Here is a 22,345-nt window from a genome sequence, read left to right as displayed (position 1 = left end):
TGTGAAATGTTTTTTGTAAATTTGTATGTTCCTTATAGCCATGAAAATACTGAACCAATTAACTGAAATAACCACTTCAATATTAAACTTAAAGATAACTAGACAAAATCATTAGTTAACAAATTTTCTTTACATATAAACATGTTTATTTTTTAAGTTTATTTTTTAATCTATAGTTTTTGCGATTACTGTATAAGAAAAATTGTTTTTTATTTGTGATATCAAATATGTTTAGTATCTTCAAAATTATATACGCAAATGTGGGTGGAGGGAAATACCCAATGACAGTTCATTAGTTATATCATCCATGGCCACAGAAGAAGAGGAACACCCATATTCCTTGTTCCTTAGCCCCTCTCTCCCTTCCTTTTCCCTCCTCCTTGTCTCTCCACCCCTTTTGGCTCCTTAAGACATCCTCTGCCTTTTCCTTCCTCACTCATCACCCCACCCCCATCCTAGGCACAGCCCATCTCTCTTCATTGTTGCCTTCCCTTCCTCTCTCACTCCCTCCCTATCCCCATGAAAGCACCTCTTCCTCCATCTCTTCTCTCCCCTTGTCTCCTCATCCTTTCTCTCAAGCACTCCATTTTCCTTCCTTTCCTATCATTTCTCCCTTTCCCTTCCTATTCTGTCCCTCCTAGAAGATTTTACAAGTCTCAGTCCTCCCCTACGATAAGAAATAATTAATAGACCCCACCCCAATAAAGATTTTCACCTATTTTCTAAAGTTATTAATTTCTACTGATTTCTGGAGGAAACATCACAGAGATCTCGCTCACTGACAAGACTACAAACTTGGGTTTGAGTTCAAAAGATCAGTTAACTATTTGTAATTACCTAGTGATTATAAGAGCTATGAGATATAAGCACTATGATGTTTTCTTCTGAACTTTAGGAAGAAAAGGAGTGCTTGATACGTACATTGTCTTCACATCACATAATTTCTTTTTGTTCACCTCTTTACATTTGTGTGCTCTTAAAAGAAGATGGGAGGGACTTTGTTTAACTTCATTGTTTGTGTCATGAAAAAAAGTTTAGATGCTTTAAGACACTGTGACTTATGTTTCTTATAGGCTTTATAAGAAAAACCTGCTGATGGATAAGCTTTGGGGAGGTTACAGGAGGTGGCTGAATACATAGCACACTGGGAGTACCCTGTAGCGCTGGGGTGGGGGTGTCTTGCAAATGCCCAGCTACACCAGGAACAGCACAGCGCTGAAGCGCATGAACTGTGGTCTACTCTGAGGTTTTTGGAGCATTAAAAAAAAAAAAAAGTCTTCACAAAGTATTTTGGTATTTTTACAAATTTGTGAAAGATTTATTTTATACATGTGCTTTATTCCAGCAATGGAAAAACGTGATCTGTTTTATATTTCCTGTGGTATATAAACATGCCAAGCTTTAGGTGCAAACACGCGCCATCTAGCGGCTGATGGAGACACCACTTACATAACCAAAATGAGTATATAGGGAACTCAGCATTTTATAGTGAGATTTGAAAATATCATATGTGTGAATTTTAAGTATTAAACATTCTTTCTTAAATATATGAAATGTTACCAAATATAGCCAAATACACACAAACAATGGTGACAATATTTAAAGATATTGGAAATAAAATTTGTGGACCATTTCCACATTTTTACATTTGACTTTTTAAAAATATTTTTTCATTTTCAGAGACTCTGATGTAACCCTTTCTTGACATAAGTATTTTACTCACTGCTTATTAGATATGTAGATAGATGTAGAGATAAATATTACTCATTAATACTGTTTCATTCAGGCAGGGACAGAAACAGTTGTAATCCAGTGTGTTCTTTGAATTGTTAAATTTTCTACAGTAATAATTTGACTAAAAGGAGTTGTGGACCTTTATATGTTTATATATTTCAAAAATAGAGATTCAGTTTCTCATTTCACATCATGATAATCTATTTTCCATTATGCTTAAAGAAAAAAATTGTAACTGATCAGTTACCATTCAAGTTTTCTGACTTGTGCTGTCCCTATTATTAAACATACTTAACTAATGAAAAACAGAGTAGCATTAATTTACAAGAAACAATTGTACCTTAAAAGAACCTCTTCTTTTACATAAATGTTCTCAAATCTGTGTCACTCATCTCACATGGGTCTAGTACTTTAGTTGAGTTCATGAAATTAGGTAATGACAGAGTTAAGACTAGAACCAAAATCCTGTTAAGCTTGAAGGACACAAAGCATAAATTTAAAATACCTGAACTCTCTTATTTTTGTAATTGTTTTCACTGAAGAGAGATACCAAAAAATAGTACATGGTCCTAAAAAATAGTTGAGCTAGTATATTTATAAAGGTGAAAAGGGATAGGTACTTCTATGTTTAGTATTTAACTTTGAACTGGTAAAACTGCTTTTGTTTTTTAAAGAAGAGACTCAGAGTTTATGCTTTAACCAGAAAATATCATGGTCCTGTGAAAAATGTACATTAGTAGTAAATAAAGAATTATTGAAAGAAAATTTTTGTGGGTTTTGCTCATGATACCTTGCATTTCTTTACTCCTTCCAGAATACTCAACATCAGATAATCTGAAGGCCTGTATGTAAATAGGTATCTTTGCTTCAATTCGAAACATAAAAGATCAAAGCCTCTGCAGAGAAAGAAGGAAAAACTGAGAGAATAAAATGCCTTTTAACTTATTCAGATTCCTGGGTTGATGTCTTATTCATAGATTTATTTTTAAAATTTTCAACTATTCTCTGTGATTTTACCAGAATTATAGTTGAGACTAAAAGATAGTTCCTCATGAAAGCCACTATTCCACACCTACAGAGTCTTATGCCAAGTCTTGAGCTGTCACTCAGAAGAGAGTACCATCTATCAAAACTCCATGATTTCTATTGTGGATGTTGTTGCTTTTGTGCAGAGTTCCAAAGATTATGTAGCCAGTTCTTTCATTTTGTAACATCAAGTGATATCACCATCTTGAAGTGATTAAAGTGGATTGCTTATGAGCTAAAGCTTTAAAGATGAAAGATGTTATTACTTTTGCTAGACAAGGGGAACATTTGTAAAGTTTCCAGGTCTACAATAAGTTTCTGGAAACATCTCAGTGAATTGTTTTCTATAAAACAGTTTCCCTAGCGACTTTTCTTTTTAGCTCAGTCCCATCATTTGCCACACTCAGAAAACTAAGTTGCATGGTATTTTTAAAAGTCCAGAATTTTCAACAGGGAAACTTTGCCTGTTTCATGTCAAGATGACAATGGAAAAAGTGAGTTCACTTTTCTTACACAAATCATTTGTGAACAGCAATTCAGAGAGTTATATTAACCACTAGAATTTCTGTCTGTGCCTAATGAAAACATAGCAGAAGTGGATTCCTTTCAGATTAGCTAATAAAAAAAAGCCTTGTTTTTTTTCCATGACTGAGGTCAAACACTGCCATTTACATGCAACCTTAATGAACAAAAAAGAAAAGTTCAAAGAGGACAAAAAGCTACCAAAAATAAAGGATCCAGAAATCCCTAAAAGTTAAATTTTCCTTGAAAACTAACATTGAGAAATTACTGCTTTGGAAAATGGTATGTGTTTTTCTGAAACTCTTTCCATCCCCCTAATGGTATTTGGTTGTGGAGGATTACAAACAGATACTACAGTTCTTAAATAAATTAAAATCATAGAAACATTCTTTGGAGTTGTATGGTATGTTTTTAATGTCAGAGTATCATTCAGAGGAGAATTGTGATGAAGGTATATGTTCATTAACATGAACCACTTAGTAACTATATTTTCTGAAAATCAGCATCTTAGTAAGACATCCTGAATGTTTTTTCACTGGATGCAGAAACTTTGTCTATTTGTTATAGTTGTAATTGGAATCCTCCTTCTCTGTATGTAGTAAAATGGATGCTGTGCTTCTAAATCACATGTTGATCCTGTTGGTGGTCTGGATGCCATCAGGGTGGCCTTGGAGATATAACTTTTTTTCATAAAGTCAAGAGAAATAAACAATAGAATTTAACTCCAGATGCTTGTTTTGAGACCAGAGAGAAAAGACATTATTCAGAGAAATATTACCTCTCAAAAAATCTGCTTTTTAGACTCTTATTTTAACCTTGCAGGATTTATAAACCACATGGGACAGAGTTTTGAAGCTTTCCTATGTAATCCTACCCAGTCTTTGAAAGCAGAAAGGGAATAGAATGCAATGGCTCAGAGTATTGAATGTAAGAGAAAGCCTTCCTAGATTAAAATTGTAGCTTTACCCTTGATGATGTAACCTTGGAGAAATTACTTACCATTTGTTTCAGCTTCTTCATCTGAAAAGTCAGGGTTATTGCAGGACTCATCTCATAGGGACTTGAGAGGATTAAGTCAAATGGATGTAAACCACTCAGAACAGTGCTTACAACATAGGAGATATTATAATATTCTGTCTGGTAATCCCAGTAGTAGTATTTGCAAGTAAAATGGTCTAAGAAAGAAATTACTTAGTGACTTAGTGGTAAGAAAGGTCAAATGTAAAATTTTTGTTATCAAAGTATAATTTAATTTTATATCAAAGTATAATTTAATTTGTCAACTGTAACAGAATAAATAGTATATTCTTCAATGCTTTCATATTTGACATTAAAATATATTACAGATACAATTGCTGATGGTTAGATATAAGATACTTTTAGATTTCTACTATCTATTTTTACTTTAGGCAGAATAAAAAAATAATCAACATAAGAAAATTTTATTAGAAACACAAAATTATGTATCTATAAAGAATAAAGGAAACACCCAGAAATTATGATTCATAAAGTTTTGTTTCTTTTTTAAATTCTGATGGTGATAGAATAAGCAAAGTCTACCTTGCCCATGAAAAATATAATTTTTAGATTGAAATTATCCATCTATATCATCTACATATTTTTTCTTCAGAATTTTTCTGTTAACTCATCTAACATATATGAATATAATATGTAAAATAAATATGTAAGCAGCAAAATAATTTCATAAAAATGTATATTTTCCAAACACTTGTGACATAATTTTAAAGAGAAATCAAACTTATTTCATTTAGAAACTATATGAACTCCAAACACTCACATTTATAAAATATTCAAAAGTAATGGGAAAAAAATGTTATGGTAATTTACATATCACATCTGTAATTTTTAGTTTTCCAGATTGCAGAGTACCTTTTCCCAGATGAGAATTCATTAAGAAGAGGAAAAACTGTCACTCATTGCTCAAATTAAATTACCTATTTGTTAAGAAGCTTCATGGAATATTATTTTTACTTCAAAATGGTATTGAGATAAGCATACGTTGCATTATATTTTAGTTCAGTTATAAGATTATTTCAAGTTAACATGATTTAATATTAGAAAAATGGAAACAAAAAAGTTGGAGGTTTAAGTCTATTGAAATACATAAAATTAAGTTATTGACTTTATGTTTCTCTAAAGTTCCCAAACAGTGCTAGGAAAACAAAGAAGGTTAGAGTGAATTAAGGTTAGAGTGAATCATTTTGTCTTATAATATAGATCTCTCAGTAAGGAGATGATTTAGTATAGTGCATTGCTTGTGCAATTGCAGGTAAATTTATTTCAGAAACTTACTTTTGAATAAGAAATAGAAATATCAAGTGACATGAGAGGTGGAGTTTTAAATTGCCAAATGGAACAGGAAGACTATTGTTAAACAACAACATTAAAGGAAGTAATTGTAAAATCTATTACCTTGTCCAGTAATAAAAATTAGAATGTTTACATTTTATTCAATATTTTTTTCATAAAATATTCAACGTATCTTTTATCAAAGTTACTCTGACAATAACTAAGAAAATGAGATGACTTACTTCTGAATCTTATTTTCTATTCTATTTTTGAATAGTGTTAATAGCTACCAAAAGCATTTTATTCCACTTGGAGACAAAACATTCTTTTTCTTGGCTTTTCTATGATTTTTCCATGTACTGAGGGCCTAAGACATCTGTATAAGAGGTTGAGCTTTTGGTACTGTGTATTACTAACCATATATAGTCAGGCACAGAAATGACAAATTAGAAAAAGCTGTGCATTCTGAAAAGAAAGATGGCTCTCCTAAAGGCAATTTCTTGAAAGGTTTTAAGTAGAAACTTGTGGTTGAACATCAGCCCTTTCTCTGTTTCTCCATTAACTTTTCAGTGGAAATGAAATGTTATGGTAGCAAGCAAGACTATATTAATTTTTATGTTATTTTTTAAGCATGCCAAATTTATTTTTTTACTTAGAACAACATGACTTTATAAAACAAAACAAAGCATACACACATCATGTTAATTGTCATGAGCAGATCAAAAGAAAATAAACAGAGTTGATTTCCTAGAAGTTGAGAATAGAATGGTGGTTGCCAGAGGCTGGGAGAGGGACAGGGGCCCAAGGGGAGGTGGTGAGGGGGAGATGAAGAAATGTTGACCGACCCATGGGTACTAAGCTACAGTTTAATGAAATAGTGTGTCTATGGATAACAACAGTGCACTGTAAATTTTTAAAGAACTAGAAAGAATTTTAGAAGTTTTCACCATAAACAAATGATAAATGTTTGAGGTAATAAATATACTTAATTTAAATTAATAATAAAATAATGCATACATGTATCAGAACATTAGATAGTATAATTTCATGTTTTATCAATCTAAAATGAATTTGAAAATATGTTAAAAGAAGAAAACAGTAAAAGTACTCTAAGATGATATTTATATGAGGTTTAAATTTGGAAACAAGAAGCAAAATAATAATTTTTATTTATATAACACTTGTGTTTAACCTAATTATAACAAATACATTTAAATTTTTAGTCAATATTTGTCTCTTTTATTTAATAGTTTTCAGAACAAACAGAATATGCTATATTTCTACCAATATGAAAACACCCTCAATGACACATAAACACAGAAGGATGCAAACATTAGATAAAATATGATTTATGCTGACTTCAAGACAAATTAAGAACAAAGGAAGAGAAGCTACTTAAAATATGAGTTGTTTAAACCTCTTTATCTGTTATCTTCATGTGGCTTTAATATGCCATGGGTATTCCATAGCTATTTTGTATAACCCACTTACTATATTAAATGTAGCAAGATATTTCTGATCAAGAGAGAAAGAGCTGAAAGAATCCTAAGCACAATTTAGTAGTATTTGAAGGGTCTGGGTGTGGCATGAAATTTGGTTTTCATTGGAAAAATCTTGAGCTGAAAATAATCTGAAGGAACATTTTATATACAGTTGATGCAGAGGTTTTAAAACCATCCACTTTAAGAAAAGGAAACCAATACAAAGATGGAAAAATGTACTTTTAAATCTTTTATCTCAAAACTTTCAGATATTTTTTCTGCAAACCAATGGACTTAGTTCTTAAAGATGTCAGTTCTGCATAGAAAATAAATGAATAGAATGCCTAGCCCATCTTATGTTATCATTGTTCGTAAAATGAAAAAGATTATTGGGCTTCTTTTAAATGTTTTCCACAATATCATCCAATAGTCTTACTTTCCATCGTGGTAATAAGCATTTTGGCACTCAGCTTTTACAATCACTAAGAATAAAGAAATGTTTCTTTAAAAGCTTAGATACACCTTTCCCATGTTCTCATGTATCTGTTTTAAACATGGAGAAGGAATTGGAGTAACTTTTCTAAATAGATCCTTTCTTCCTATTTAAAATTTCAATAAAACCACCATGTTGTTTTTTCTTTTCTTTTCTTTCTTTTTTTTTTTTTTCATTTATGAATTCTAGCCCACTCTGGGAAGTTGTAACACAAAATAAAAATAGGTTTTTAAACTTCTAGAATTGACCAAGAACTTTCCAGGTGTTTCACAACTGTGTATCTAACTGTGACTAACTTTGTTTCTGCACAAATGTGTGGAAATGAGAAATAGAAGCAATTTCATACTCCACAGAGTTTGCAGATACAGAGATCCTCCATTTTGGTGAACTTTTAGCTTAACCTTTAGGCTAAAAGTATTTATGAATCTAAATTATTACTTCAAAAAGGCAGATGATGCCAAAGATATAAGAACGCGAAAAGGTGATCTTTGGGACTGTGTATAGTGTCAGCGGTGAAATCTCAGGACTACTGAAAGCTCCTTTGGTCAGGAGGCAACAACACAACATGTAGTTTTAAAATAGATGCCTCCTCTGAACCATGCATTTTCAGACCACATTTAATGTCCTTGGCTTTAAGAAAATAAAAATTTCACTGTCTCACAAAACTGAGAAAGTGCTCAACAGTATATTGTTTAAAACTGCTTTTTTAGATGTTTTAAAACTTATATTTATTCAATTATTGGCAAACTATCATAGTAATCTTCAAGAAATAAAGTTTGTATTTAACCACAATCCACAGATAATGCTTCAAGAATTGAGACCAGGTTTAATTTTGACAGTTTCTAAGCTGATTCATTGTTAATAGCAACTGAATCCAGGATCTTGCATATAATTAGGAATTGAGACTAAAATTTTGGTTGAGGCAAATTCTTTACCATTTTAAGCCACAAATACACATGGTCATGATTCATACTTTTTCCTTTTATTTCTACTTATTCCTTGCCAATATTTATTGTAAGAACATATCTCTCTTTCCCTCTCTTTCACTCCTCCTCCCTTCCTCTCTTCTCTCTCTCTCCCCCTCCTCTGCCATCACCACCACCACCTCTTTCTTTTGTGAATTGAAGACTTCTTTACATTCATATAGAGTATACAACATATTGCCATATAATATTGACCTACTAATGACAAACAGAGCTACCAGTGACATACAGTGCATATAAGTTTTGTGAACGTCTTTCAGGAAATTTTGAAAGAGTTTTATACTGCCAAGATTAACTCATCTTTCCTATGAATTTCTCAACTAAGTTAATAAAATATAGAAGTTCTTTGAGTTAGTAACAAAATCATCTTCTTAATTTAATGCTCCCATCTACTGTTAAACCCAAGAATAGCAATTTGGATAGAAAGCTTATTTTCAATTGAACAATTAATGAATAAATAAATGTTTAAATGCTTGAAAGATATCCATGGAAAACATTTAAAAGAAGCCCAATAATCTTTTTCATTTTAGTATAAATGAAATTAAAATTTCTGTTATTTTAAAATTGACTATTTTAAGGAAAATTTCCTTTGTTGTGTCAATTTATGTTAATTAGCAGATTTGGTGTTTTAAGCAATCTCTCCTAGTCTTAGCAAATGATGTAGGAAAGATATGATTTTCTAATGAAACGGAGAATACATTTGTTCCAAACTATCTCTACTTTGGGTGTTGTCAATAGTCGTGACTGCATAACAAAAATAACATTGTACCCGGTAATTTACTCTCTACCTTTAGAGGATGGCTGCACCTATCTCGGTCAGACCTATGCAGCTCGAGATGTCTGGAAGCCGGAACCATGCCAAGTATGTGTCTGTGACGCAGGATTAGTTCTCTGCGATGACATACTATGTGATGAGGAAGGTTTAGACTGCCCCAACCCAGAAATCCCATTTGGAGAATGTTGTGCAATTTGCCCACCGAGTCCAAGACCTGTGAGTACCAAGAAATTTTTGTACATCTTCAAGATTCTGGTTAAAATACATGAATAGCTTCTACATAAGAGCTTCAAAAGAAATTTAAGTTGTGTCTGTCCAATAGTCATTCCAGTATTATAAGTAAATGACAATTTAAAGCATTTAACATGGTTTAACAAACAAACATGTAAATTGTGATGTAGCTCTTGGAAACTTTTTTCTATGTCTTGTTAAATCTGTATCTTTTCCATTTACTAGACTACAGGTCCTTCTGTTGGTCAAGGACGTCAAGGCCCCAAAGGAGATCGAGTAAGTAAACATTCTTCAGGGGAATAAATTCATGTTATGATAATTCTTTTCCATGTCCTTTTCAGATTTGAACTTTAATTAGTCAGACATTTTTCTTTAGTATTCCATATCTAAATAATGAGATCAAATGACAAACTAAAAATTCATAATTACTCATGTCAATATTCATATTGCCAAAAATTCATATAATGTCTTTATCATTATAATCAAATTATTCACAAATTTTGCATAAAAAGGCATTTATTCATTAGAAAAGATATCACTTGCACTGATTCCTAATACCATAAAGCAGAGAAGCAAAAATATGATAATGATTCTTAATCACAGGATGTTTCACTCTTTTGATTACTTTTATCCTTAATTTTTTTAGGGCCCTCCTGGTATTCCTGGGAGAAATGGTGACCCTGGTATCCCAGGGCAACCAGGTTCCCCTGGTTCTCCTGGCTCCCCTGGAATCTGTGAACCATGTCCTGGTGGTCAGGTAATGAATTATAGGACTAAAGATTCTCCTTAAAACAGAACCTAGATTAGGAAAAATTAGAAAATCTTTATGTTTAGGAAAAATTAGAAAATCTTTATGAGTTTTAAAAAGAGTTTTCCAAAAAGCAATTCAGCAAGAAGCAAATAATATTGTCTAACTTATTCTTATCCTGGTAACCAAATAGAATCTATCTCTAGACCTGGAACAAAAATTAAAATAAGTTTCAAAAAATTCAATAAGTATATGATCATTTCTAATATTAGTATTTTTCCCCCCTGTAACAATGCTTAATTTGGGATACAACTATTAGGCGTATTTAACCATAAATCCAGAGATATAAATTTTATTTGTTTCATTAACTGTTTAGAAAAGTAATTTGACTTAACCAGTTCCCAGTACAAAATGAGAAGTTTGGATTTTATAATCTTAAGATTCTTTAAACTTCAAGTCTATGATTCTACGCAATGCTATAGATATTGCTTAGTAATAATGGTTTGAATGAGAGTATTTAAGATCAAATTTGGGCATTAACATTGAATCTGTATTTAACAATTTAGTTGAAATATTCATGCATTATACAAGCAAGTGTTTTGTAGTATGTCTAATATCTAAAGTTACAGAGAAACAGGACAAACAAGATAATTAGTATATACCACCTCTGTTGGCATGCAGAAGCCTTCTACCAGTGAAGAGTAGCTGTTGCCTGAACTTCTTCAAAGTGCTTTTGAAAATAACTGTGATCTATTTGTTAAAGTGAGCATGTTTCTCTAATCTCCGCTGCAGAACTATTCTCCCCAGTATGACTCTTATGACGTCAAGGCTGGAGGTTTAGGAGCAGGAGCTGGCTTTCCTGGTCCAGCTGTAAGTATAAATATTTTTCAGCATTTTAGAGTACTGTTTAACCTTCCAGTTTCTTAAATTTCAAATAATGTTCTAAAAATCTGGTATTTTTGTGAACTTTTACAAAATAGCTTATCCTATATTAAGGTTGTGAAAGAAGATGTTACATTATCTTGTTTCTTCTCTCAGTTTTTCCTCATATCTTTTCCTGCCAGGCCTGTAATTCCACTTCCTATATGACCACCTGAATGGGTAGGGGGTTCACCTGCTTACATGCTTCATGCTTGGGGCTCACACATTTTCTAATTTTTAATCAAATATTGTCACATTTTGCTTCCACTTTTCATCTTTCTCACCCAAATTTTCAGTCTTATTTTTATATCTTTCATTCATTAAAGATTGCTTTCTAGATAATAGTCCAAGTAACGACTGTTCAATATCTCAATCTGCCTTGCCTCCAATTCTCAAAATCAAATAGAAATGTTTCCAGAATTCATTGATTCTTTATACTCTACCTTAAATAATAATTATGTATGTGTACCTGAAGGACTTTTTCCAAGTAAACAACTTAGAGTTTTAATAGAAGAAAACAGCAAAAATCTTTGAAACCTGGGCACCCATACACGATAACATACATGGAAACCCACAAAAATGACCTTTGTTTAGAATAGCCTTTCAGGATGATCAGTAATAGAGAAGGTTATGATTATCATTGCAAGTATCTACCACAGGAGAGTAAATGGAATATGGCACTGAATTCTCTGGGATTGTAGAGGACTGCTGTCCAAATCACTGGACCTCATATCATGACTTCCAAAACAAGAAAACACAAACTTTTTACTGATCCAAATGGCCTTTTTTAAAAAAGGCCCTTTTAGTGGGTAGAAAGTAAGTTGCAAAAAGAATTTTTTACAAATCCGTAAAGTTTTAAGGGCTGTGACTTTTTTGTATTTTTCAAAGCCACAAGGAGAATTTATGTGACATTGCATCTTAGCTAAATTTGCATTATGAATCCTATTATTTTAATTGGACCTATAAATTTAAATAAAACTACCACTTATGGACACTCCAGAAAAATGATTACAAGAAAAATCTTAATTGAAAACTGTTGTTTTATAAATTTATTATCATTATTTAGAAACAGCATACTACAGAACTGGTTTTTTAGTTTAGCTTTTATTTCTGAATGATGATAATCCATTTGTTCTAATTTTACAAATTATTATTTTACCATGTGTGATGATTCTCATATGCACATCTAAATCTCCATATCAATGCAACTCTGTGATATCTATACCAATAGATACTTATGAGGTTTGAGGTTGATTTACATTATTATTTTAGAAACTCAGATCATAGTATCAGATAAATGTTTTCCCACACTGAGTTTGGCTACTAGATAAGAAATTGCATCCTCATTGATGCAGTGTCAATCAAACACTGCAGGGATTCTCATAGCATTTTGTACTCATTTTTCTAGCTTTTGAATTCCCTTCTTTAAAGATAAAATTTAACATTTTATAAGATTTATTAATAATTTTATGGGTTCTGGGATAATTTCATCTGCAGTAATGTTTTCTTTTTAAGATCTTCATTGAATATCTCATACATGTATCTATATCAGTGAAGAGTTAACATATAATGAGATACAGTTGTTTGCATTTAAAAAAAAATACCAGCATTCTATCTAAATAGTCATGTCTCTGAAGAACATGTACAGTGTACTTCATACTAATTTACTTTATATTTACATTCAAATTTATATTCCAGGGTCCTCCAGGCCCTCCTGGCCCCCCTGGTACATCTGGTCATCCTGGTTCCCCTGTAAGTATGGCACTGGGGCTTTCTGCTTCATGGATGTACAAATTAATGTAGAATCTGCTATCATTTAGTTATTTTAGCATGCACAATCCCAATTAAAGGGAGTTTCAACCAATAAACTGACTATTTTTTTAAGTGATAGAATTCCAGATTTAATTCCTTTACACAAATAGTTACTAGCTATTAAAAACTTGGTAAAATTAAATCACATGTTTTATTGTCTATAATATGACTTTGAGTTTAAAACAATTCAGTTTCAATGGAATGATATGAATGGAATGGAATATATTATCTTTATATTCTAGTCTGAAAATAAAAGTTTGGTTTCAGTACTTATAAACTGGAATAAACTTGTTGACTGCATTCACAAATCCAGATTTCCTACTATCTTCAAAATGCAAATGGGTAATATGAAGATTTTGTTACTTTAAAAATATTTACTTATTAATTATTCACCAGGGTTCGCCAGGATACCAAGGTCCCCCCGGTGAACCAGGGCAAGCTGGTCCTGCAGTAAGTAACAACTAAAGCTATATTTAATAAATTGACAACACAAGGTAGACAACCAATTTCTATAGGTAAAGTCTCTTCGTTTTCTAAAATAGCCATACACCTCTATAGAGTGAAGATTACATTTATGTTTAAGTTTTACACAATAAATAACATTTTTATGGTATTTGAATTGGTTTCAAAAATTTTAGGGATTCTTTGGTTAATTATCAAAATTGTCCACTTCATAGAGTAAATCTCTTAAATACAGATTTCATTTCTTGTAACGACTCAGTTCACCTATATATCTACTCTATTGGTATGCATGTACATATACATATTTATATAATAGGAATAGTCATAAAGAGTCTTCCAGAGGATATAGTATGTAAATAAACAAGAAGTGGAGCTATCTTAATATTTCAAAATATTTAGAAATATCTGCATATTTAGATATATTCATTATCTCAACAAATGTAAAAGAACATTTGAATATACAAATACATGCACATAGCATAAAATATAGATACAGGGGACTTAATTTTCATTAAAATAAATTTAATTAAAAGTAAAAAATTGTATAGAATAGATGTATAATACTAGCTCAGTAAGTATAAGTTTCATGATGAGAATCATTGAAAGGATTTTCAAAATGGTAGTCCCTTCTTGGAGGCACATAATGGGTTATAATAAACTGTAACAGAAAAGTTTATAAATATGTTTTTTATTTTCTTATTTTAGGGCCCTCCAGGACCTCCTGGTGCTATAGGTCCATCTGGTCCTGCTGGAAAAGATGTAAGTTTTTAAGGACTGGATGAGGATACAGCAAAATTCTATTTGGAGTATTCTAAACAGCATATGCCATATAGCAGACTCTCAGAGGGAATAACATTATTTAAAAAATGTATGTCTTAACAACATTTTAGCTCATAAGGGGTTGAGAATTTATACTATATTTACATAGCTATATATACCATTTGTTGAATTCTAAACTAATAGAACTCCAAATGTACTTCCTAACTATAAAGACTCATCCAGTGAATATATCATTTAAATGAAGGAGGTGTGATTTTCTTATGTGTGCCTCTTGTCATGAAAAAAATTGATAACAGTATTTTATTAGCTTTAAGATTCATCGATACCTTAATACAATGCCATTCTTTCTTCTAATTTCCAATGATAAATTCTTCTCACTAGGTTGAGGCAGGGGCATATCTCAGTGATGAGAGGCACCTGTATCATCTCTTTATAAGTTTATATCAGGGTAGGAGAAGTTCTCCTCAATCCTTATACTAATAAACAACTCTGTGAGTTTTAGTGAGTTCTTCATGCAAATTAATCAGACCACTTGTTGTTTACAGTGTATTTTCTCATACAGGACTCTCATGTACTCTATTTCTCCATCTAGGGAGAGTCAGGAAGACCCGGACGACCCGGAGAGCGAGGATTGCCTGGACCTCCCGTAAGTCTGATAAATTAATCATAATTAGCTTAGCTTGAAAATTATTACATGGCTAAATTGAATTAATAAAAAATAGAAAGCATTTTGCTACTTAGCTGATTCTATTTGAAGGTTTGTTGATATTTTTTCTCATGTGCTACTTCTAGGGTGTGAAAGGCCCAGCTGGCATGCCTGGATTCCCTGGTATGAAAGGACACAGAGTAAGTAGAATTTCTATATTACCTATGGGGTGCTCCGTTTGGTTGTGTTTACTTACTTGCCTAACCAATTTTAGTGGACAATTCATTTTTTACCAAAAGTAGTTGATTCTGACAATTAGGTGATTTGATGTTTGTAAAATACTAACAAACTTATTTGTTAATCAAACTAAGAATTTTATGCAAATGATTGAGTTGATTGGAAGTGCATGGAAAGGCTTGGTTAAGAATAATTTACTTTTCTTATTATAACTGTCATAAAAAATTGAAGATATATTATTATTTAGTCAATATAAATTGAATTGGGCCTTTATCCTATGAATGCATTAGATAGATTCAACCAAGTCTAAAATTCTATGAACTAATGGGAATAAAATCAACACTAGTGTTTCAGTCTATAGTAAAGTCAACATTCTAAAATCAGATGAAATGGTACTTTCTAGTTTCATTTTTTTTTTTTTTTTGCTGTAAAATGAAATATCTTCAACCCATTTAAAATTTTATATTATTTAAATTAATGTTGTAAAGAGTGCTATGTAGTAAAAGCTAATAATACAAATTTAATGTAAAGTTTATCAATCATTCTGGATTGCAAATAAGTTTAATATGTTTATTTTTATATATTTCATAGGGCTTTGATGGACGAAATGGAGAAAAGGGTGAAACAGGTGCTCCTGGGTTAAAGGTAAACTGTATTTCCATATGATCATTTTCATCTGATCAAATCCTATTTTTATAAGTAAATCAATTTAAATTTTAAAGCAATTATATTGTGGAGCTTAATTTTTTTCTGAAATTTATCAGAATTTTACATGTTAGGAGCTGAATAATAGTGACTATTTGAGATACTCTATTAAAGTTTCCATGAAACATAGCTTGAAAAGTCTAGATTAAAATGGTTGAACATTGCAGTGTAACTCATTAATTACTTATGTTTCGTCTTTGTGCTTTTAAAATGCAGAAACTGAGATTACTGATAAAATAAAATGCTAACGAACATTTGATATCATTAAGATACTTCTTTTTCTTAGGTTCATTATATTTTCCATACCATATATTTTTTAAAATAAAAGATCCTCTTTCTGTTGTATAAAATGTTGACATATTTTATGTGCCTCTAGGGTGAAAATGGTCTTCCAGGTGAAAATGGAGCTCCTGGACCCATGGTAATTATGTTTCATAATAAAATTCTCATGATTACTATCAACCTCCACCTAACCCTAAACTTGCTTTTCTCCTTCCCAACTGTTGTTATGCATGTCAACTTTAAAGTAAGATCGTATTTTCAATTTCACTCTGCAGGGTCCAAGAGGGGCTCCTGGTGAGAGAGGACGGCCAGGACTTCCTGGAGCTGCAGTGAGTATCCCTAAAAGCACAACCCAGTTATATGCCAGAATGACAGATAAGAGTCTCAGGTAGTCACACTGTGAAAATCTTCAGAAAAATATCTTTTCTGCAAGACTATATCAAAGTCAAACCAAGTAAATTTCTGGCTATAATTACATGAAAGTGAGTAAGATTTTGACAACTATTATATCTGTTGATATTATTTCTTTTCAAGATGACTTAGCATATGTCATGAGACCATTATATATGAATTCAGTTCTGAAAACACAGAATCTAATCCTTCTACATTTGATCAATGCTATACATATCAGAATTTTAGCAACTTGACCATAAAAATATATAATTAGTAGATTTTAATATACTTGAGGAAATCTCAAGTCTCTTGAACTTGAACTTAAATCAAATGTTATTTGTCATCAGTTTTTCATAATTAAGAATATATTTGACTTGAACTTTTCTCTTTAGGGGGCTCGAGGTAATGATGGTGCTCGAGGTAGCGACGGTCAACCAGTAAGTAACTGTGCATAAGCCTGATTTGTTCAAGGGTAACCATATATTCTGAACTGTAGAATATTTCATAATTAATATATATAAAATAATTCATATATTCAATTCTAATTGCCTATTTTTATAACGTTGTTAATCAATTTTTTGGTAGACCCTATACTCAACATTAGATATGTAATCATCTGATTCAAACTGACACTGAGCTCATAAACAAAATCTAGGTTCTGACATGTCTGTTATACTTACTGAATTGCTAACATCTGTATGGTCCTTACAATGTTGGCTAATATTCAATATGGGAGATGACATTTGAAAGAGCCCTACAAAAATGCATAACAATATTACCTTCATTTTGTAAATGAGAGCACCAAAGCTCAAGCCTAATTAACATACAGAAAGTCACAGAACTTATGGCAAAAGTGGGGAGAAATCCAGATTTCCTAACTCTTCAGATTTCTACTCTTCTTATTGTGCCATGTTTCTCTACATAACATTCCTCCATCAATAATGAATACTGCTTTTATTTACATAAGTGCCTTCTGTATTTTATATTTGCTCATTTATTACTTACTTGGAGTATTAGGTTTCATTTGTTTGATTAAGAGCTCTTGAAATTTTATTTACTTATTTTCAGGGCCCTCCTGGTCCCCCAGGAACTGCAGGATTCCCTGGATCCCCTGGTGCTAAGGTAAGCATGTATTTCTATAGAGGAACATGAAAATATCTTGGAGACAACAAAAAACATTAAATTGCTTCTTGCAAATGATTTAATTAGTCAAATGGATCGCTTTTGTCTATATAGAATTTTAAAGCTCTATTCATGACTATAAGAAAAGCGTTATCCACTGCATTCAGCTATCCTGATACCTCTTCCAGTTCCTTTTGCCTTGTCCCATCATCTTTCAGGGAAACAAAACACAGTCACATATTTACCCTTTTTCTCTGCCTTTGTGGTTAATGAATTTTTTCTTTAACTACAGTATGTAGTCATAGTACTACAGCTTTGGGATGATGGTTTTAAACAGGGTCAAAGTGTGAACTAAGCAATTAGGAGTGGCAAACAAAATTGACTACTTAGGGTTTTATCTCTTAGGGTGAAGTTGGACCTGCAGGATCCCCTGGTTCAAATGGATCCCCTGGACAAAGAGGAGAACCCGGACCTCAGGGACATGCTGGTGCTCAAGGTCCTCCTGTAAGTAGTGAATATGGCCACTGTGAGGAAGAATGCTGCTACACTACTTGCAGAGGCATATCTTTCAATGTTGCTAGCAATTAGAAAAAAGTTGCTGAATGCTCTGCAATGATTCTACTGTGATAAATACTGATCAGATTAGTAGTTAAAATGGTAGTTTTGAGGTTTGAACTATTCTAGAATGCATAAATTTTAAGTTTATATAACCCAGAATAGGTTGGAATGGGTAGGATAATCATCTGGCATTTTGAAGAATGTGCCCTAAACTAATAATCAATCAAAAAACTTAAAAAAATAACAAAACCAAACACTTCTCCTACTTATGTATTTTTTCAATAATTTAGAAAAAGTATATATCATCTCTAATTTATTTAAATATTTTGGGGAACCACCTAATCTCTACAAAGTGTAATGACTGCTGATAAGTATATTTTAAAAACAAATAAACAACTCTAACTGTATATGAACTATTTTCATTATTATTAATATGCTTCATTTGTGTGTCCTCTAGGGCCCTCCTGGGAATGCTGGGAGTCCTGGTGGTAAAGGTGAAATGGTAAGTTTCCTCACCCAAACATACACATGATTCACTAGCAACTCATACACATACAGATTACATTTGTGATACTTAAGTGAGATATTCAGAAGGGAAACTTCATGTTTGGCTAATGTTTATGTTCTTGGGTTGTTCTTAGGGTCCTGCTGGCATTCCTGGAGCTCCTGGGTTAATGGGAGCCCGGGGTCCTCCAGGACCACCTGGTGCTAATGGTGCTCCTGGACAGCGAGGTGGTGCGGTAAGTGGCCTTTTTTTCTCCCCTCTGTTGCCTAAAAGGTGTGGCTTAATTCTCACAATAAAAATATTAATCATGATTTTTTTGGCCCTATTCGGTTGAATAGATTTCACCCCGATGAAACACTGAATCATTTGTGACTGATGATGATTTTTCTATGACTCCTTCCTGTTTCTTAATCTAGATTTTGTTTCACATTAGGGTGAACCTGGTAAGAATGGTGCCAAAGGAGAGCCAGGACCACGTGGTGAACGTGTAAGTACTACCACAACAGATTTGGTTATTTCTTGGAGAACTAGCACATAATTAGCAAGTAAATAGGTAAAAATTTTGCAACTAAATTTAGTCATCAATCTTTCACTTTGGCATCATTTTTTTTAGGGAGAAGCTGGTTCCCCAGGCATTCCAGGACCCAAGGGTGAAGACGGCAAAGATGGATCACCTGGCGAACCTGGTGCAAATGGAATACCAGGAGCTGCAGGAGAAAGGGTGGGTTTTCTACTGGTCATCTGTAAGAGGCAGCCACTGTTTTTCTGATGTTGAATATTCAATCCTAAATATTGTTTAAAGCCTTTTATAGCATGACACTATCTATATTGCCACTCAGGAATTATGAAAAAGTTTTAATCCCTATGACAAAAATATTTGACTTTCATTATTTCCAGGGTGCCCCTGGATTCCGAGGACCTGCTGGACCAAATGGCATTCCAGGAGAAAAGGTAGATAACTTTGGTATTTATTTTCCTAAAGTCGAGTACTAGTACTATAAATAAGTAGTTCTTCAATATATAGCTTCCCACCACTGAAAACCTAAATCTCTGAAAGGCAATGAATTTTAAAAATTCCAATGTAAAACTTGGAATGCAAAAGCCACTTTCCTGGCTTTGTAATTAAAGAATGTCACTTAATCTTCATCAGAATATTTTAACTTAATTCTGAGTTGGAACTCACTTAGCACCATTGCAAAAATGAGATAAAATAAAATACCTGAAAATCCTTTGAAAGCTCTAAAGTAATATAAAAAATGATTTCATATCTTCAGAGATACTTGAATTTAAGTGTATGTAAGTATACTGTTAAGCCAAATAAATATTGTTTGTTTTAAGGACGTTACGTTCATCATAGTTTTTAAAAAATTTTTTTCAATATGGTAATTCATGCTAAAATAACTGCTTTTCTGAAGAAGATGTCAGCAACATATTAGCCAAATAAGTTCTATACTTACAATTTAAATATTGTTCATGTCTAGGCTAATGAAGGCTCTTCTAAAAGTTTGTTAATTTATTTCACTATTTAGGGTCCTGCTGGGGAACGTGGTGGTCCAGGCCCTGCAGGTCCCAGAGGAGCAGCTGGAGAACCTGGCCGAGATGGTGCCCCGGGAAGTCCAGGAATGAGGGTAGGTATTTGTTGGAGTGACATTTTAACTTGGTCAAAAGAAAGGCAAGATAAATGAATTTTTGTAAAGCTCAAATCAAAAAAATTCTTTTAAGGCAATTAAGGCCAGGGCAGATTAAGAAAGAATAGAAAATAAAACACTTAGATGCTTTATAGAAAGAAAAAAGACAAAGTGTCAAATATGAGGCCAAGTATGTAAGTTGAAATATCTGAATTGTATAAACAGGTTGTGTTGTATTTTTTAAAAGTTTATTTTAAATCACTTGATAACTGATATCTTTCATTTAGGGTATGCCTGGAAGCCCAGGAGGACCAGGCAATGATGGAAAACCAGGACCTCCCGTATGTACAATTTAAAAATATCTCATTTTATAAGCCCCCCAAAAAACAATGTAGACTTTAAACTGTCCTTGAGTAGATACCTCTCTATATTGTATATTTTGATCGGGTATTTATTAAACTTTGATTAATATAATTGTTTATTTCATCAGGGAACACAAGGAGAAAGTGGTCGCCCCGGTCCTCCTGGGCCATCTGGTCCCCGAGGTCAGCCTGGTGTCATGGGTTTCCCTGGTCCTAAAGGAAACGATGTGAGTTCCTTTATTAATTTATTCAAAAATTATATGACAGGAAGCCTTTGTTCTTATTTGAGTCTTTTCCTTAAAATATGGAAAAGTATAATTGCAGCATATAGGAAGAAAGCTAAATATATAATTGGTTGTGTGTGTATGTGTAATAAATGACTTAAAGTAAAGTATTATTCCTATTAATGGATAATTTAAATGTTAAATGTATGTGTTTTATGGTTAAATAAAACCCAAGTTCAAGGTAAAAAAAATATAGGAGGTAACCATATTTATGATATTTGTGATCTTTCTTTAAATTGGTAAATATTGGTCATTTTTTTCTTTAGGGTGCTCCTGGCAAGAATGGAGAACGAGGTGGCCCTGGAGGGCCTGGCCTTCCGGTAGGTACCTTTCATCTACTTATTTCTAGCCTTCTCATAGATGCATTCATGTCCACCCTTAGGACTTCTCTTTGTTATCTAATTAACTGTGCTCCTCTAATTTGTTGTCTTTAGGGTCCCCCTGGAAAGAATGGTGAAACTGGTCCTCAGGGTCCCCCAGGACCTACTGTAAGTTGACTCACATAAATTAGAGATGGAAGTGGGGTGGAGTTTGGGTAGGGGGAAGACTTTGGACTCTCTCTGACACTGTGTCATTGTAATTTACCAAAGAAATTGTGAATTTGTTTAGTTATCTAGTTAAAAGCTTGCAATAGTATGCATGGTAATAGTCTTCGTTGGATTGCTTTCACAGCCCAGACTTCCCCTCTTCACACCCTTTTATTTTAAATTAAATTATAAGCCTGCCAAAATGTCAAGCGTAGACTAAGATGAAATGGCCTTTTGTAATGGAGTATATCATTATATTTTTCTACATAGGGGCCATCTGGTGACAAGGGAGACTCAGGACCTCCTGGTCCCCAAGGATTACAAGTAAGATCTTCTTCTTTAGACTTCACTGGTACTTGCTTTTACCAGACAATCCTATAATTTGCTTTTATAATTATTTTGTTGAGTGAATTGGCTGTTCGAATTTTTTGATAAGTTTGTCTTTAGTCCTAAAATGCTGGTCAATGTTAAGAGGTTGACATGTCTTCAATACCTATTTCAGAATGTACACATTAAGTTACTAAGAAAGAATTAAACTCATAGCTCTGTGTGTTCACATTTATTTTTCATTATAATATAGATCCATGTAACTAAATTTGTCTTGCCATTTTTATCAACTCATTTTTATATATAGCAATAGGAAAGAGATTAGCACAGACGTGGAAGATATTATTATCTCATCTTTGTCATTGGATTTTGAGTAACACAAACTGTATATCTCTAGAAATACTATGAAAACTTCTTTGAATATCTTGAAAAAATATGTTTATATGGAAAGCACTGTTTGAAGTGATCACATAATACAAATATGTCTCTCT

The 22,345-nt window shown here is 32.6% G+C and overlaps 1 protein-coding gene across 1 annotated transcript in view; it reads left to right on the top strand.

Annotated features, from left to right (window-relative positions):
- Col3a1 (collagen type III alpha 1 chain) overlaps positions 1-22,345 on the top strand; it is a 38,273-nt gene that overhangs the window by 1,051 nt on the left and 14,877 nt on the right. Inside the window, exons 2-27 of the mRNA XM_027924825.2 lie at positions 9,344-9,540; positions 9,781-9,831; positions 10,202-10,312; positions 11,096-11,173; positions 12,923-12,976; positions 13,433-13,486; positions 14,204-14,257; positions 14,871-14,924; positions 15,071-15,124; positions 15,753-15,806; positions 16,243-16,287; positions 16,424-16,477; positions 16,934-16,978; positions 17,610-17,663; positions 18,069-18,167; positions 18,679-18,723; positions 18,863-18,961; positions 19,160-19,213; positions 19,340-19,447; positions 19,624-19,677; positions 20,256-20,354; positions 20,642-20,695; positions 20,845-20,943; positions 21,267-21,320; positions 21,435-21,488; positions 21,798-21,851. Coding sequence (XP_027780626.2) covers positions 9,344-9,540; positions 9,781-9,831; positions 10,202-10,312; positions 11,096-11,173; positions 12,923-12,976; positions 13,433-13,486; positions 14,204-14,257; positions 14,871-14,924; positions 15,071-15,124; positions 15,753-15,806; positions 16,243-16,287; positions 16,424-16,477; positions 16,934-16,978; positions 17,610-17,663; positions 18,069-18,167; positions 18,679-18,723; positions 18,863-18,961; positions 19,160-19,213; positions 19,340-19,447; positions 19,624-19,677; positions 20,256-20,354; positions 20,642-20,695; positions 20,845-20,943; positions 21,267-21,320; positions 21,435-21,488; positions 21,798-21,851 — 1,832 coding nt within the window. The remainder of the gene's footprint in view (positions 1-9,343; positions 9,541-9,780; positions 9,832-10,201; positions 10,313-11,095; positions 11,174-12,922; positions 12,977-13,432; positions 13,487-14,203; positions 14,258-14,870; positions 14,925-15,070; positions 15,125-15,752; positions 15,807-16,242; positions 16,288-16,423; positions 16,478-16,933; positions 16,979-17,609; positions 17,664-18,068; positions 18,168-18,678; positions 18,724-18,862; positions 18,962-19,159; positions 19,214-19,339; positions 19,448-19,623; positions 19,678-20,255; positions 20,355-20,641; positions 20,696-20,844; positions 20,944-21,266; positions 21,321-21,434; positions 21,489-21,797; positions 21,852-22,345) is intronic.

The sequence above is a fragment of the Marmota flaviventris genome, chromosome 11 (genome assembly GCF_047511675.1).
Source record: "Marmota flaviventris isolate mMarFla1 chromosome 11, mMarFla1.hap1, whole genome shotgun sequence".
Classification (NCBI taxonomy): domain Eukaryota; kingdom Metazoa; phylum Chordata; class Mammalia; order Rodentia; family Sciuridae; genus Marmota; species Marmota flaviventris.
The sequence above is the reverse complement of the archived record's forward strand: the minus strand, read 5'-3'. Positions and strand labels throughout refer to the sequence as shown.